General features: G+C 39.9%; 2 protein-coding genes across 2 annotated transcripts; one reads left to right on the top strand and one right to left on the bottom strand.

Moving 5' to 3' along the window:
• The first annotated feature begins 494 nt into the window (after positions 1–494).
• LOC109640560 (elongation factor 1-alpha-like) lies at positions 495–6,477 on the top strand. The gene is made up of 8 exons (XM_069516003.1): positions 495–634; positions 3,276–3,428; positions 3,543–3,722; positions 4,161–4,457; positions 4,529–4,679; positions 4,909–5,165; positions 5,770–6,004; positions 6,313–6,477. Exons 2-8 carry the CDS (start codon positions 3,285–3,287, stop codon positions 6,426–6,428), a joined length of 1,380 nt encoding a protein of 459 aa, XP_069372104.1. The 5' UTR covers positions 495–634; positions 3,276–3,284; the 3' UTR covers positions 6,429–6,477.
• Positions 6,478–11,082: 4,605 nt separating this feature from the next.
• On the bottom strand, positions 11,083–15,896 carry LOC109640556 (elongation factor 1-alpha-like). Its single transcript, XM_069516002.1, has 8 exons — positions 15,760–15,896; positions 14,494–14,646; positions 14,068–14,247; positions 13,113–13,409; positions 12,891–13,041; positions 12,405–12,661; positions 11,566–11,800; positions 11,083–11,257 (listed from the first exon to the last, which is right to left on the bottom strand). The coding sequence occupies exons 2-8, from the start codon at positions 14,635–14,637 to the stop codon at positions 11,142–11,144; spliced, it is 1,380 nt and encodes a 459-aa protein (XP_069372103.1). The 5' UTR covers positions 14,638–14,646; positions 15,760–15,896; the 3' UTR covers positions 11,083–11,141.
• Positions 15,897–18,423: the final 2,527 nt, after the last annotated feature.

Here is an 18,423-nt window from a genome sequence, read left to right as displayed (position 1 = left end):
AGACATTATTTGTATTTATTGTTTTAAACACCCGGGAAAGAGACTGAGAAATGTGACATTAGTGTCAATGAGTCACTACCATCCCTCCACAGGTATTAAATCGTATTCTAATGTCATAAGAAATGTTAGCTTAACGTTAATCTAAAGAAACTAAATGCTTCAGAAGAGACAAACAGGTACAACAGGTGAGGCAGGTGAGTTGTTACCATCTTTTAACGTGTGTCCTATAAACACGATGTGTGTGTGTGTTTTTGGCAAGATACACTGGGTGTGTCGCTCTGCTTGTCAGGACACGAACCAGCTTCAACTCAACTCTGAAATCTATCTCTGCTACTTTATTCATTTCCTTCTGTGGCATTTAAAAAGTAACTGAATCAACAGTTTAGGTTTGAGTCTTTGAGTGTTCAGTCGAATTTGCTCTCAGCAGCAGGCAGTGGTGTAATTATAAATGGACGGAATGAGACTGTTCACACGTATCAGGTTTGAGGCGTGAGATGAGTCCAGAGACAGACATCCAGGAGGAAGAGGAGCGGAGGAGGCGTATCCCTCTCATGACTTTATATATAAATCAGCAAGTGAAGGTTCGGACGGTCACAAGAGAAGAGGACGCAAATCTGTTACCTCTGTTCAGCAGGTGAGTTAAAAGACTTTGACATTTCTAGATTTTAAATGAAAGTACAGTGTTCTATAATTCTATCAAACGTACACAATCTATTAAAACTCAGTGAAGTACACACTTGAAGTGGGGCTTTGGTTGATGATCTTTTTCTTCTAATAGTTTTCTGCCAAGATCATCAATATAATAATTTGGTTTAATTTTATTTCAAGCGGGTTTTCCCGAGTTTAAATATTTGATGTATATTAAATTTTAAACAGTAATGAAGCGGCCGATAACTATTTCCTATCTAAAGTCGTACTCGAGTAATGGCGTCCTGAGCACAGAGCATGTGGTCTCCATGTTGGACCACGTGCCTCCCACAGAACTATCTCCTCGTGGTTGCGGCCTGTTCCAGGGCTTTCATAGACTTCATTATCACAAACATTTTTCATTTCATCTTGTTTAAGGTATATAAATATAAATATTATAAGACAATCAAAACTACTGAGATAAGCTACATAATAGAAAAGACATGGACAATACATAGTATAGAAGAACGAGTGCTGCCACCTCTTTCGTCTGGTTTCTCCCCCTGAACTGATCTAACTCATTTAAGGCTGTTAACATTAGTAGTTTGAAATATCCTTTAAAGTTTAACGTTATTCTTGACATTTCAATTTTATTCCTAACATTTCCACTTTATTCCCTGAATGCAAAATAAAACATAAAATCTTCTTTGGTTTGTTTGGACTTATTTTAAACATTCAACTTTATTCTTGACATTTCAACTCAAATCTCGAAATTCAAATTAGTTTTCTTATTTCCTGACTCTAATACTCCCCGCATAATGTAATGACTCAATTGGTCGAGCAAGTATCTCGGCAGGAACTCGATGCCACGTTTCACCACTGTGCAGTGGTGATGACGTTACACAATCTGGGAGCTGGGAGGTGCTGCCTGTCTGACGTGACTGTGCGCTCACTAGAGGTGTGCACCTTCACTAGTCTCACGATTCGATTAGGATTCATCAGTCAACGATTTAAATGTATCTCGGTGCATTTCAATGTATCATTCCAATTTCCTATATTACTGGACGTGGCTGACAAATATGAACTCCCTTTTTATTTAGAAAGTGCTTTAAAAAGTCTGTAATTTACAAAATAAGGTTTTCAATTAAAAAATCAGACTGCAACAGTGTGAGACAGTGGTCAGTGCTCTCCACACTGATTTTCATTTCCCGGTGATCTAGCACTACGGAGAAATACTGAACAAAGGGAAGTTTTGGGGAAGTGGCTGTTTAGCAGTGCAAAGTGGGAAGTGTTTAGGTATATATGTGAGAATGAGATGGATAAAATAGACTTCAATGAAGATATTGAGGAAGCTGATAAAAAAAAGTTTAAAACATGGTTCTAGATGCTGAGAAACAGTCAATTTCTAGAAGTAAAGGAAGAATGAAGAGAAATGCGGCTCCCTGGTGGAGGGATGAGTGTGGCCAAGCAGTGAAAGGGAGGAATAAAGCTCTCAGGATATCAAGAAGAACTCATTATTTGTTTAATTGAATATAAACAGGCAAGGGTTCGGGAAAATAGTATAGTATGTAAAGCTAAAAGGCAAACGTGATGATCATTTTGTAATAGCATAGGGAGATCAACCTGTGGGAGATGTTTGGGGCATGATTAGTTAGCAATAGCATGGGGGCGATCAAAAGTGAATGGCAGTATCCAGTACTGAAGAGGGGGAGGATGCAGCAGTGTCTGATGAAGAGATGGCAAAGCCGATAGTGAAGCACTTATTCAAATTCATAGTTCAGATAACTTGACTGAGGAGGGCAAGAGAGGTCAAGAGAGGACAAGATCAGAGAGAAGGGATGACACTAACCGCACAAAGGAAGCTCCATTCACCTTGGAAGAAATGAGAAGGGTTACAGTAAGATCTGGGCAAACATCTGCAGGAAGGATGAATCAGTTATGCAGTGCTAAAGCAGTTAGTTATGGTAGCATCACTGAAGCTGTTGGGTTTGTATAATAAGGTTTGGGAAGTGGAAAAACTGCCAATTGGTTGGAACATGTATCATTTATCTTTATATACGGTCAATGTTTTGGTCAAAGATCCTGGTGCTAGTGTGACATCTAGTGGCAGTTAGTATACACCAAACCTAAATATATATTGAAATGTGTTATACAGTGGTAGAAACAGCACATTAAATACTGCAGTGTACGTAGATGTATTCAAACAAAAGTATACAATACATTGAATACTGCATGTTCATGAATTTTGGCCTCCAACTAATAATTAATAATTAAACTGTTTGTTTTCTTCGTTAATTGATTTGTCTCTAAAATGTAGGAAAGTAGTGAAAAATGCATCTTATGTCACAATTTTTTTTTCAGAAGCAACTAATACAATCAAAACATTTGCCTTTTTGTTCAGTCAACTAATCGATTAATTGGCTAATTGTTGCTTATCTAAATCAATTGCATCAGTAAAGATCAGATCGAGAACACATTGTGTAGTATTGCCTGTATATTTAATACTTTAACTTTGTGTGATATGTACTTGTTTGTGAGTATTATTATAGCTTGTTATTACCAAACATAAAACAATAAGTTGACCCCATTTTGGAAACATTTGAAATCTCACATATTTTATTTCAAATAAATGTGTCTTTCATGAGCAGTAAACAACAATGGTAAAGGAAAAGATCCACATCAACATCGTGGTCATCGGCCATGTCGACTCCGGAAAGTCCACCACCACCGGGCACTTGATCTACAAGTGCGGAGGAATCGAGAAGAGAACCATCGAGAAGTTCGAGAAGGAAGCTGCCGAGGTTTGTTTTCATTAATAACATTGTACTTGTATTCATCAATGTAACTCCTGCAGCCGATACTCTACTTTAAGTGTTCAACTATACCTTGTTTGCATTTGATCTTAACCACAACAGATGGGCAAAGGCTCCTTCAAGTACGCCTGGGTGCTGGACAAACTGAAGGCCGAGCGTGAGCGTGGTATCACCATCGACATCGCTCTGTGGAAGTTTGAGACCGCAAAGTACTGTGTTACCATCATTGACGCTCCTGGACACAGGGACTTCATCAAGAACATGATCACTGGAACCTCTCAGGTAAAGACACACATTTTATTCTGTGTAGACTTGTCGTTTTTAGGTTTGTGCATCAAACTTTAAGTAGATATGAACTTACCAGGATCAAGTCCAGAGGTTTACTGGATATGCATTTGTTTCCATATCACCATTACATATAAGTAGCTAGTCTTACTTGATTTTCAAGTTAAGTTGAAGAAAATATCACAGATCTTCATCTAGCAGGATCATGTACTTGCTTTAAATCCTCGATCTATCCCTAATATTCTATTTTCTTCTGCCATCACCTTTGTACCAAAACTAACATTTTGAAAATGGAGTTGATGTTATGTTGGATCCATTGAAAGTCCTGCCTGTTCCTATTTGTTTTCAATCTGAAGTTTAAAATCTGTTATTGCAAAACCTGAAAATATTCAGTATACAGAAATGTAGAAATTCATAAAACCTCTACCTGTTTAGGCTGACTGTGCCGTGCTGATTGTTGCTGCTGGTACCGGTGAGTTCGAGGCTGGTATCTCCAAAAATGGCCAGACCCGCGAGCACGCCCTGCTGGCCTTCACACTCGGTGTGAAGCAGCTCATTGTTGGTATCAACAAGATGGACAACACTGAGTCCCCTTACAGCCAGACGCGTTTTGAGGAGATCAAGAAAGAAGTTAGCACCTACATCAAGAAAATTGGCTACAACCCCAACGCTGTTGCCTTCGTCCCCATCTCTGGTTGGCACGGAGACAACATGATTGAAACCAGTGAAAAGGTGAGAACATTTTCAACTTGTTTTAACACGATTATTGTGAACATGAACTGATTTCTCACAAACATCCGTAGATGAGCTGGTACAAGGGATGGGCGATTGAGCGCAAGGAGGGTAATGCCAATGGAACCACACTGCTGGATGCTCTGGACTCCATCCTGCCACCTTCCCGCCCCACTGACAAGCCCCTACGTGTGCCCCTGCAGGATGTCTACAAAATCGGGGGTGAGCAGATTCAGGTGTTTCTGTCAAAGCTAAATCCTGACAGCTACAGCCTCTCCTCACTATACATCACATAAGTGTTTGCAACACAAGGAACTTGATGCACATTGTCTCAGCTGCAACTCGTATTCATTTTACTATCAGAACTCTTCCCCTGATGAAAGACTTTCATTTTGTAAGAAACTCAGGTATATTAAAAACACATGGCCTCCTGCCTCCTGTTCTCTCTCAGGTATTGGAACTGTCCCCGTCGGTCGTGTTGAGACTGGTATCCTGAAGCCTGGTATGATCGTCACTTTTGCTCCCCCCAACCTGACCACTGAGGTCAAGACAGTGGAGATGCACCATGAGTCTCTGGCTGAAGCTGCCCCCGGTGACAACGTTGGCTTTAACATCAAGAACGTGTCTATAAAAGACGTCCGTCGAGGTTTTGTGGCGGGCAACAGCAAGAATGACCCTCCGATGGCAGCTGCGAGTTTCAAAGCCCAGGTGATTCAAATGGGAAAAGAGAAAACGAATGTAAAAAAGGAATAAGTGAAGGGAGGGACTGGGTTTGGGTTTTTAAATGTGAAAATCGTTTGAAAAGCTTCTTTTCACAATTTACTAAAGATATAAACATATTGATCACAGAGACGACTCAGCTGCAGGAACAAAAACAGAACCTGAATTCAGGTTTCATTTTTATTATGAAAATAAGAATCATGACTCTTTTGTATATATTTATAATACTGACATTTTTTACTTAAAGACCCTTTTCACACATAGATTTGTTTAACTCCATGTTCTGTGTCATAGGATTTAACTGTACCGATCCTACATTTATTATAATTAATCAAACACATTACAAACTGAAAAGAACTGAATCTACATGTTAATGTCCTCTTATGATATATTAATGAAGGTTGCTAGATACCCAACAAAATGTGATTTCATTGTATCTCTGAAGAGCTGAATGGATGATTCCATCTGAGGTGATAACATGTGTCACCCTCTGTTAGCCACCAGCAGGAACTATAACAAAGTTCACCTTTGCTTAAGATGATTAGCGACTCTTGCCACCATTTCTAACTGCACATAAACTTCAAAATTTCAGGTCATCATCCTGAACCACCCCGGCCAGATCAGCGATGGTTACAGCCCAGTGCTGGATTGCCACACAGCTCACATCGCCTGCAAATTCAAGGAACTTGTGGAGAAGATCGACCGTCGGTCTGGTAAGAAGCTCGAAGATACCCCCAAGTTTGTGAAGTCTGGAGATGCTGCCATTGTCCTCATGGTGCCTTCAAAACCCATGGTTGTTGAGGCCTTCAGCGATTATGCCCCACTGGGTGAGTACAATTATGTTTTTTCTTGATTTCTGCATTTGTGGCCTGTGGACTTAAAAATTACATTTCATTTGCGTTCACTGCTCAGAGACCAACTGAGACTTCACACACTTTCACATTCATTCCTTACATCTAGTGGCATTTCAACTACTGTAAATGCAATCTGGTCATCGCGGGTTACACGTGTCCAACCAATGTAGACACACAAAATCCACTCTGCGTCCATTGTGTTCTATGTGTGTCATGAGCAGGTTAATTCACTGAATTCTGAATTCTGTTTGTCTCTTCTCTGCTCCGTCTCTTTCTCGCAGGTCGCTTTGCTGTGCGAGACATGAAGCAAACCGTGGCCGTCGGTGTCATCAAGTCCGTCGAGAAGAAGGTCCCCACCTCTGCAAAGATCACCAAGTCTGCACAGAAGGCTAAATGATCAAATTATTTCTTATTATGATTCAAACAATAAAAAATCTTCAACATTCCAGATGAAAAGGTTTCTTTAAATGAATCATGTCATCTTTTATGAACAGTCTGGTGCTTCAAAGAAAGTATGATTTATTAATTGAGTTGGACTTATGACAAAGTTTTGATATTTGTACTTAGATTCAATAGCTCATTGTCCTATAAACTCACTTTACACATCTCTCTCTAAAACTGAATATTCAAATATGATTCGAACACTGGAACAGTTTCTTCTTTCAAAACAGAATTTTTTTTTGAAGGAATTTACCAGAGAAGTTTTAAAGTTAAAGTCAAAACCAGGCAAACATGAAGATCTTTTATACACGATGAAAGGAATGAGGAAAAGATGTACTATGCGTTTCTGATCTGACATATAAGCGTTAATATTTACTGTCAGTAACAGCTCCACCTCAGTCCAAGAAAATAAATCCCGTGGTCTAACATGACTGGATGCTGAAAGAGAAACATATTCATGACAAGTGAAAACCAGTTACTCAGCCTTAAGAGTCTGCACAGAAGGCCGACAAGAAGAAATGAATTCTCATTCAGGACGTCCAACAAGATGTCACATCTCAGCAGCAGCGGGCTGCCCCATCCCTTCTCTTTCCTTGCCACCCAAGACCGCCTTCTCTTAGGCAGAGCTCTCTGCTCAAGGACTGGCTTATGCTGATTAAAACCCATCGTAAAAATTTCCGCAGGAAAGGAAGGCATGTGCCTTTTAGGAAATACTGTGACAGTGATTAACTGACAATAAAACAACAATAATATCTTTATTTATTTTGTCTTTCTTTAAATTTTAACGTGTTGACTGTAAACTGCCTCGAACAGACACACAGTGTATTTCAGCTACAGTCGGTCAGCAAATTTAAAACACATTGATTATCATTTATTTTTAATTTTAAAGGTTGATCATTTTCCTGGTTTTGGTCCAAGAGCTGAGTCAGTTTTAATGATAGCTTTTACATCACATTCCATTTCATTTAGCTGACGCTTTAATCCAAAGTCACTTACAATTAGTGAATTCAACCATGAGGGTACAAACAGTCAGGATTTTGTTGAGTGGCTAGCTCGCAGTGAGGGAGCAGCAAGCCGATTGGCAGATGCAGAGCTGAGTGGACGTATATCCATGTCCTGGATGTAGACTGGGCATCCACTGTGAGATGTGAGTCAGACAAGCCAGATTTGTGCTGCTACCTGTGTTTCAGATTGGGGAAAAGAGAGAATAAGTTGGGTGTCATCTGTGTAGCTGTCGTAGGAAAAGCCATGCGAGTGAATAAAAGATCTAAGATGGTTGGTGTACAGAAAGAAGAGGAGAGTACCCAGGATGGAACCTTGAGGGACCTCAGTAGTGAGAGGACAAAGTTCTGATACAGATCCTCTCCATGTTACCTGGTAGATGAGGTGGGATGAGAGCAGGGGGGAGCAGAGCCTTAGACACCCAAATCCTGAAGGGAGGAAATAAGGATCTGGTGGTTCACCGTGCCAAATGCAGGAGAAAGGTGTAGATTAAGGATGAGGACAGAGGAGAAGAGAGGCTGCTCTAACAGTGTGAATTTGCTCAGAGACAGCAACCAGACTGGTGAGGATCAAAAAGATTGTTCTTGTGAAGACAGCAGGAGAGTTGATTAAGGATAGCACGCTTGAGTGCTTTGAAAAGAAAGAGAAGAAAAGAGACAGGTCTGTAGTTGTTGACTTCAGACGGGTTGTAGTGGGTTTCTTCAGGAGAGGCTTTGCTCTTGCCTCATTCAGAGAGTTAGGGAAACAACCAGTTGACGGGCAAGTGTTGATAAGATGGGTGAGAAAAGGAAGAAGGTTGAGAGCATTGGATTGGGGAATGTGAGAGAGGATGGGTGGTCTGGCAGGTGGAAGTTACCAGGGTAAGAACTTGATTGGGAGACAGGGGGGTGAAAGTGGAAAGACAAGGGAATATGAAGTTGATGAAAATGTAATTACAGAAGGTGGGTTTGAAAATGAGGAGCGTATATCATCTTAACGTTAACCTAAAGAAACAAGATCCTTCAGAAGGTACAACAGGTGAGGCAGGTGAGTTGTCACCATCTTTAACTCGCGTCCGATAAATACGATTGTGTGTTTTTGGCAAGATACACTGGGTGTGTCGCTCTGCTTGTCAGGACACGAACCAGCTTCAACTCAACTCTGAAATCTATCTCCGCTACTTTGTTCATTTCCTTCTGTGGCATTTCAAAAGTAACTGAATCAACAGTTTAGGTTTGAGTCTTTGAGTGTTCAGTCGAATTTGCTCTCAGCAGCAGGCAGTGGTGTAATTATAAATGGACGGAATGAGACTGTTCACACATATCAGGTTTGAGTCCAGAGACAGACATCCAGGAGGAAGAGGAGCGTATCCCTCTCATGACTTTATATATAAATCAGCAAGTGAAGGTTCGGACGGTCAGAAGAGAAGAGGACGCACATCTGTTACCTCTGTTCAGCAGGTGAGTTAAAAGACTTTGATATTTCTAGATTTGAAATGAAAGTACAGTGTTCTATAATTCTATCAAACGTACACAATCTATTAAAACTCAGTGAAGTACACACTTGAAGTGGGGCTTTGGTTGATGATCTTTTTCTTCTAATAGTTTTCTGCCAAGATCATCAATATGATAATTTGGTTTAATTTTATTTCCAGCAGGTTTTCCCGAGTTTAAATATTTTATTTGTCGGCTGCATTAATAAAGCAGCCGACAACTATTTCCTATGTAAAGTAAATCACTAGAGTAATGGCGTCCTAAGCACAAAATATCCAGGAAGTACACGTGCGTCTCCATGTTGGAGCACATGCTTGGCGGTTGTTCAAGCTCAAGCTTTGAGACTCCGCTGTGTTGCTTTCAAATCAACTCCTGTCTCTGCTCTTCAGGTTGAAGTGGGTGAATTGCTCCTTTGCATCTCAGGCAGAAACAGTTGATGACGAATTACTGGGCAAATCCTCAGGGGCATTCTGAAGATAAACATCCAACAGCAACATCTTCCATGTTGGGAGAGTGAAAGGGCCGAGAGGGAGTGGTTTTTTGTGTGGAGCAGTATAAAAGTAACTTTATGCAGTACAACGGAAAGAACCAAAGAGGAGAACATCTTGACTTGACTGAGGATGCAGTGGCAGTGAACACCATGTATACAACCCTCAACGTAAGCATGTACCAGACCTAGATATATATATTGAAAGGATGTGAGTGGAGACGTGTCATTTATCTTTATATACAGTCAATGTTTTGGTCAGAGATCCTGGTGCTAGTGTGACATCTAGTGGCAGTAAGTATACACCAAACCTAAATATATATTGAAATGTGTTATACAGTGGTAGAAACACATTAAATACTGTACTGTATGTGGATATATTTACTTTTTATTTTTCAGATTTTGAATTAGCAAATATACAAACCTTGGCTCATAAAAACAGATGTTTTGTATAGATGAAACAACAATATAAAATACATGAAATACTGCTTTTCTGAATACTACTATGAGTGAATGAGTGAGCAGTGAACTGTCGGCCCAGGCATGCAGTCGTATTTCTGACGGTTTGGTGACAGAAACTGCGGGTCCTCTCTACGGAGGCCGCCATGTTTTTTACAGTAGCACAGACTGGACAAACTAGACCTTTTAGGTTTTTATTACAACTGAAGGTTTCTACAAGTTCTCTCGCATGTTTGGAAGGGGAGGGGGAGGTGAGCAGCTGCAACAAGCAACTTCACCACTAGATGTCACTACATTCTACACTCGGAACCTTTAGGTTCTATGCTCGACTTGGTTACGGGGTGTGTAGAGGGCCAGGGAAAGCTTTAACCAGGCCAGGAATGTCCGCTACATGATAGTGGTACCATGCTCAGTTTTTCCAGCATCCAGACGTACCTGACATACGTTATCTGAAGTCTGTGGACCACACGGTGGGATTGTTGATTTCAGTCGTGGTAACAGTGAGTTAAGATGTCTCAGAAAAGAATCTCTTGCTTCTTCAATGGCCCTTACGCCACATTTGCTGTCAGTCATCATGGAAAATCTTGTAGAACTGGTGTAAAATGCTGTCAGCCAAAGAAAACAAGTGTCAAATTAAGACACAAATCGAAATCATAAATTGAAATTGAAAAGTCAATCAAAGGTTTAACTGGTTAAACTGGACCAACCAAAGACTCTTAAGGCTGAGTAACTGGTTTTCACTTGTCATGAATATGTTTCTCTTTCAGCATCCAGTCATGTTAGACCACGGGATTTATTTTCTTGGACTGAGGTGGAGCTGTTACTGACAGTAAATATTAACGCTTATATGTCAGATCAGAAACGCATAGTACATCTTTTCCTCATTCCTTTCATCGTGTATAAAAGATCTTCATGTTTGCCTGGTTTTGACTTTAACTTTAAAACTTCTCTGGTAAATTCCTTCAAAAAAAAATTCTGTTTTGAAAGAAGAAACTGTTCCAGTGTTCGAATCATATTTGAATATTCAGTTTTAGAGAGAGATGTGTAAAGTGAGTTTATAGGACAATGAGCTATTGAATCTAAGTACAAATATCAAAACTTTGTCATAAGTCCGACTCAATTAATAAATCATACTTTCTTTGAAGCACCAGACTGTTCATAAAAGATGACATGATTCATTTAAAGAAACCTTTTCATCTGGAATGTTGAAGATTTTTTATTGTTTGAATCATAATAAGAAATCATTCGATCATTTAGCCTTCTGTGCAGACTTGGTGATCTTTGCAGAGGTGGGGACCTTCTTCTCGACGGACTTGATGACACCGACGGCCACGGTTTGCTTCATGTCTCGCACAGCAAAGCGACCTGCGAGAAAGAGACGGAGCAGAGAAGAGACAAACAGAATTCAGAATTCAGTGAATTAACCTGCTCATGACACACATAGAACACAATGGACGCAGAGTGGATTTTGTGTGTCTACATTGGTTGGACACGTGTAACCCGCGATGACCAGATTGCATTTACAGTAGTTGAAATGCCACTAGATGTAAGGAATGAATGTGAAAGTGTGTGAAGTCTCAGTTGGTCTCTGAGCAGTGAACGCAAATGAAATGTAATTTTTAAGTCCACAGGCCACAAATGCAGAAATCAAGAAAAAACATAATTGTACTCACCCAGTGGGGCATAATCGCTGAAGGCCTCAACAACCATGGGTTTTGAAGGCACCATGAGGACAATGGCAGCATCTCCAGACTTCACAGACTTGGGGGCATCTTCGAGCTTCTTACCAGACCGACGGTCGATCTTCTCCACAAGTTCCTTGAATTTGCAGGCGATGTGAGCTGTGTGGCAATCCAGCACTGGGCTGTAACCATCGCTGATCTGGCCGGGGTGGTTCAGGATGATGACCTGAAATTTTGAAGTTTATGTGCAGTTAGAAATGGTGGCAAGAGTCGCTAATCATCTTAAGCAAAGGTGAACTTTGTTGTAGTTCCTGCTGGTGGCTAACAGAGGGTGACACATGTTATCACCTCAGATGGAATCATCCATTCAGCTCTTCAGAGATACAATGAAATCACATTTTGTTGGGTATCTAGCAACCTTCATTAATATATCATAAGAGGACATTAACATGTAGATTCAGTTCTTTTCAGTTTGTAATGTGTTTGATTAATTATAATAAATGTAGGATCGGTACAGTTAAATCCTATGACACAGAACATGGAGTTAAACAAATCTATGTGTGAAAAGGGTCTTTAAGTAAAAAATGTCAGTATTATAAATATATACAAAAGAGTCATGATTCTTATTTTCATAATAAAAATGAAACCTGAATTCAGGTTCTGTTTTTGTTCCTGCAGCTGAGTCGTCTCTGTGATCAATATGTTTATATCTTTAGTAAATTGTGAAAAGAAGCTTTTCAAAAGATTTTCACATTTAAAAACCCAAACCCAGTCCCTCCCTTCACTTATTCCTTTTTTACATTCGTTTTCTCTTTTCCCATTTGAATCACCTGGGCTTTGAAGCTCGCAGCTCCCATCGGAGGGTCATTCTTGCTGTTGCCCGCCACGAAACCTCGACGGATGTCTTTTATAGACACGTTCTTGACGTTAAAGCCAACGTTGTCACCGGGTATGGCTTCAGCCAGAGACTCGTGGTGCATCTCCACTGTCTTGACCTCAGTGGTCAGGTTGGGGGGAGCAAAAGTGACGATCATACCAGGCTTCAGGATACCAGTCTCAACACGACCGACGGGGACAGTTCCAATACCTGAGAGAGAGCAGGAGGCAGGAGGCCATGTGTTTTTAATATACCTGAGTTTCTTACAAAATGAAAGTCTTTCATCAGGGGAAGAGTTCTGATAGTAAAATGAATACGAGTTGCAGCTGAGACAATGTGCATCAAGTTCCTTGTGTTGCAAACACTTATGTGATGTATAGTGAGGAGAGGCTGTAGCTGTCAGGATTTAGCTTTGACAGAAACACCTGAATCTGTTTACCTCCGATTTTGTAGACGTCCTGCAGGGGCACACGGAGGGGCTTGTCAGTGGGGCGGGAAGGTGGCAGGATGGAGTCCAGAGCATCTTTCAGTGTGGTTCCATTGGCATTACCCTCCTTGCGCTCAATCGACCATCCCTTGTACCAGCTCATCTACGGATGTTTGTGAGAAATCAGTTCATGTTCACAATAATCGTGTTAAAACAAGTTGAAAATGTTCTCACCTTTTCACTGGTTTCGATCATGTTGTCTCCGTGCCAACCAGAGATGGGGACGAAGGCAATAGATTTCGGATTGTAGCCGGTTTTCTTGAGGAAGTTGCCAACTTCTTTCTTGACCTCTTCAAAACGCTTCTCACTGTAAGGGGGCTCAGTGGAGTCCATCTTGTTGACACCAACGATGAGCTGCTTCACACCGAGGGTGTAAGCCAGCAGGGCGTGCTCACGGGTCTGGCCGTTCTTGGAGATACCAGCCTCGAACTCACCAACACCAGCAGCAACAATCAGCACGGCACAGTCAGCCTAAAGAGGGAGAGGTTTTATGAATTTCTACATTTCTGTAGACTAAATATTTTTTAAGTTTTGCAATAACAGATTTTAAACTTTGCTTTGCAAATGCTTTTCCTTTCAGGCTGCGGACTGAAAACAAATGAGAAATAGAAACCGAGGCAGGAAATTCAATGGCTCTCTGGTTCGCTCTCATTAAGAAAATCCTGATAACAAATGTCCTGTCCCCTTTCTCATGTTTTGATGACAGCACCGTAACATCACCTGTCACACAGGTACTACCACCACTACCTGTTTCAGTCTCTGTGGACTCTGAGGACATCCTGGTGAACTTCCTGGTCTCTGCTGTGACTCACCTGCCGCTGATCGAAGCGGCTCAAAGGAAGCAGTGGCAAGAATGTCCATGACCACAGGTAGGTAGACCATTTGTCAACTCCATTGTGAAATCATCATTTTTGGTACTTTTAGTTTTCTCAAGAGAATAATGTGACAATAAAGTAAACTATAAAACAACAATAAAACACAGATTTCTTGTATTGGTGGTGATATGGAAACAAACGCGTATCCAGTAAACCTCTGGACTTGATCCTGGTAAGTTCATATCTACTTGAGGTCTGATGCACAAACCTAAAAACGACAAGTCTACACATTAGAATAAAATGTGTGTCTTTACCTGAGAGGTTCCAGTGATCATGTTCTTGATGAAGTCCCTGTGTCCAGGAGCGTCAATGATGGTCACATGGTACTTGTCAGTCTCAAACTTCCACAGAGCGATGTCGATGGTGATACCACGCTCACGCTCGGCCTTCAGTTTGTCCAGCACCCAGGCGTACTTGAAGGAGCCTTTGCCCATCTGTTGTGGATATAACAGGTTATAGATTTCTATAGGGTATAACAGGGATATGTCATAGATCTATATAGGATACGACATGGATGTATAAAAGATATAACAGGGATATGTTCTGGGTGTTTCAGTTGCACATGTTTCAACAGTAGGTGTCGCTTTTACACGGATCTCAGTTATCAGTGACACTCTTTTCTGAATACTCACTGATTCTCCTCATGTGATTATAAACTCAGACTCTCGATTGACACAAACCTCGGCAGCTTCCTTCTCGAACTTCTCGATGGTCCTCTTGTCGATTCCTCCGCACTTGTAGATCAAGTGCCCGGTGGTGGTGGACTTTCCGGAGTCGACATGGCCGATGACCACGATGTTGATGTGGATCTTTTCCTTTGCCATTGTTGTTTACTGCTCATTAAAGAGACGGGGAGAAATTACGATGACTTTGAAATAACATATGTGAGATTTCAAATGTTTCCAAAATTTGAATTTTGTTTTATGTTTTAGTAATCACAACAAGTTAAACTCGATTTTATACCTGAAACTTAGAGAACATTAATGGATCTAAAGTACAAAATATTCAATATACAACCTTTAGAGGAAAAACCTTTCAGCTAAATTAAGCTAAATCTGTCAAATATTTGTAACTGCATCTATGTACAGTTCAGTGCAGTTTTTATGTACTATACCTTTAACTGTTTACTACATTCTTTCAATGCATAATGCTAACATTGAAAGTTGTAGATGTTTGATATTCACTGCCACTACATAACACCAGACTCTCAAATTCAAGGTTTTATTGTGATGTGAATTCATATTTCAATGTTTGATTACGATGTGTATTTTATTAAAAAAATAAATAAATAAATTTAAAAAAAATATATATATATATATATATACTTTATAATATGGGGGAGGGGTTACAGAGGTTTCAGAAAAAAATATATTTGCCCAGTCCGACAACTGTAACACCAGTAATCTGCAGATTACAGGTTGGCCTAACACGTTTGGACCTGGAGCACAGGGCATTTAAAATTCTTTAAATCGCGTCGCTGCACCATCGCTACGAGACTCTTCACTTTAGATTGTGTGTGAATACACAGATCAATTTAAAGTGTTTAGACACTAATGACTTGAGTCATTACACGGACTGAAGAATTGCAAAGCCTTTATTTCTTTTTAGTTTTTTTAATTTCATCATTCTTATTTTAATGTTTTATTTTGTGTATTTTCCATTTTCTTTTCTAATATGTTTCTTATTTCAGAAGTTTAATCTTTTGCTGAGGATTAAATGGAAGATGTTTCCAATCATACAGAAAAACTGGAACGTTGTGTTGCGATAAAATTAAACTTACTAAAATATTTTGCATTAAAACATTTTTTTTCAGCTAACTACATTAGCTGCTTATGAGAAAGCAAAAGATCATCATCCAAAGCCGCACTTCAGACCTTTGACAGAACAATAGAATGCTGTTTTTTCATGTCAGATGTAAAAAAGTATACCTATGGATTTTGTCTCACCTGATAAATGCAGGAAACAGATGTTAGTCCTCTTCTCTGTCTGTCGGAATCTGCTGCTGCTGCCTTTTTATCTCTGAACAAGTCGACGCCTACTCCCGACCTCTTCCTCCTGTTTGTCCCTCCACTCATTTAGCGCCTCAGGGTTGAAACTGTCTTCTTCCACCAATGGCTGGTGTTCACAGAAACATTTTGAAAATGTACCTGCCTCACCTGTTATTCGTCTTATTCAGCCCGTTGATTACTACACTACTGTCTTATGGTGAGAATGGGGACAGAGATTCGATTTGGTTTTGACTCAAAGTGTCTCCGTTTATCCTTTTCAAATGTGACAGAGAAGAGGGACATGAGTAAAGTATTTTTAAATAAGGGGATGTAGCAGGTACACAAACATCGAGAAGAAAAACCTGCCTTGAGCCCAACAAGTTTGAACAGTGCTCTTCCTGCTCGCGCCTCAAAAATATGTTCAAGACTGACCTGCCTCATGTTTTGTACCCGTGTCTCTTCTGCAGATGCAAAGTCGCCTTAAGCATTTCAGGATCTTTTTGTGGCCTCGTAGAAAACCTGTTCACACGTGTTGCACAGTAAGGCCTCGAAGTTTTAACAAAGTGATTTATTAACATTCATGTTTCATTTCTACGTCTTTTTCCCAGATATATATGACAACAATTACTTATAATATATTTAATTAATCATTAAACTGGACCTGGACCTTGAGAGGTTTTACTTGAAGTACCTTCACTCTGTGAGCTGATAATCAATGGTTCTGAAGTAACTCAATTCAGAGAATTCCGTGTGGCCCAAACTAAATACTCAAAGTAAATGTTAAATTAACTCTTATCTCTGAGTAGTTTTTTGTCATTTTGGGTTTGTATCTTATGTTTGTTCAAGTGTCTGATAAGTTTCGGCTCCATTTCCCAATCACGACTCTGCAGACCCAGATGGATAAATTATCTGAAGTCTGTGGAACAAACAGTGGGACTGTGGGTTTCAGTCGTGGTAACAGTGAGTTAAAGTGTCTCAGAAAATAATCTTTTGTTTCTTCAATGGCCCTAAAGCCACATGTGCTGTCAGTCGTTGCGGAAAATCTTGTAGAACTGGTGTAAAATGCAGTCGGCCATTCAAATGGAAACACACGTGTCAAATTAAGATAAAAAACGCTGCTGTGCTGCATTTTAGTTTTAACTGGATCAACCAAAGACTTTTCAGGCTGATTTACTCATTTTCACTCGTCTTGAATATGTTTTGATGTTTTAAATGTGTGCTGTTCTCCTCCTGGTTGTTGCTGGTCTTAATTTTCTCTTGCTGCCTTTTCATCTTAACAGGATGTTAAGATGTCCTGGATGTTTGTCTCTCGACTCATTTTACACCTAAAGGTTAATATGAAGAGCCGTGTTCTTCCACTACTGGGTAATTCAAGTTTGTCTTGTAAAATGCAGTCAAACACATTTGTATGCATAGGTGAAAGACAATGTTGAAAACCAACCTGCCTGACCTGTTGTACCACCTGTGGATTTGTCTTCAACACTACACTTCATTGAAGTGCTGCCTGATGGTGAGAACAACTGAGGTTGAAATTTGAATGGCTTCAATTGTGCTTGCCAAAATGTTATGTTTAACCATTTCAGACATGTCCTGCAGAGGATGTCTGGAGAATTGGGTCTGGTCTTTCTCTGCAGCTTGCTCTCTGCTGGGAAGCAGCCTTTTTTTCTGTCACCAGAATGAATACATACTAATAGAAACATCATCATCAAAACGAAATATATATATATATATATATTAAAAACAGGTAAATACAAATATAAATTAAGACTGTTAAACAGCTTTTACCCACAGGCCATCAAAGCCATCCCCCCACCCCCACCCATACCTTCCAAGTTAAACAACAAACACACCTACCCCCTCTCCCATTCTATCCAAGGACTGTATACAACACACATACACACACACATACACACACACACTCCCCTTCACATTCTATCAAGGAACTGTTTTAAACAACACACACACACACACACACACACACACACACAGTCTACCCAACGTGTACAAATTGCACTGTTATGATGCTTTTACACTTTACTTAGGTTTATTCTCTTTAGCTGTGTTTTTCTAAATAAAGAAAAATGTACATTTAGATTTTTACTTCTTGATTCTTGTTCTGAAAACAATTTTCACTGTTTTAATGTTGGTGACAATGTTGAACATTGACAATAAAGGATTCTGATTCTAAATATGCTATCTATCTATCTATCTTAACTTAAACTTCCTTTATTGATCCCACAAGGGGAAATTCTTTTTACACTCATGTTTTCATTTTTATACATGCATTAACCCACAATCCCCCCCCCCCCACACACACAGAGGGCTCAAAGACATGCACATTTTGGAGAGAGAGATGGTAGAGTGATGGGCAGCCCCGGTTCCCAAACCAAATCTTTACGGACTGAGCTACTGCTGCCTCTATCTATCTATCTATCTATCTATCTATCTATCTATCTATCTATCTATCTATCTATCTATCTATCTATCTATCTGTTTGTCTATCTGTTTGTCTATCTATCTATAATTGATATACATCTATATATCAGTGCGGTGTAAGTAATGAGTAATGATGTCATTGAATAAAATAATAATAATAATTTTTACAGGGATACTTTTCATTGA

The sequence above is a fragment of the Paralichthys olivaceus genome, chromosome 20, assembly GCF_024713975.1.
Source record: "Paralichthys olivaceus isolate ysfri-2021 chromosome 20, ASM2471397v2, whole genome shotgun sequence".
NCBI classification, from domain to species: Eukaryota; Metazoa; Chordata; class Actinopteri; order Pleuronectiformes; family Paralichthyidae; genus Paralichthys; species Paralichthys olivaceus.
The sequence above is the reverse complement of the archived record's forward strand: the minus strand, read 5'-3'. Positions and strand labels throughout refer to the sequence as shown.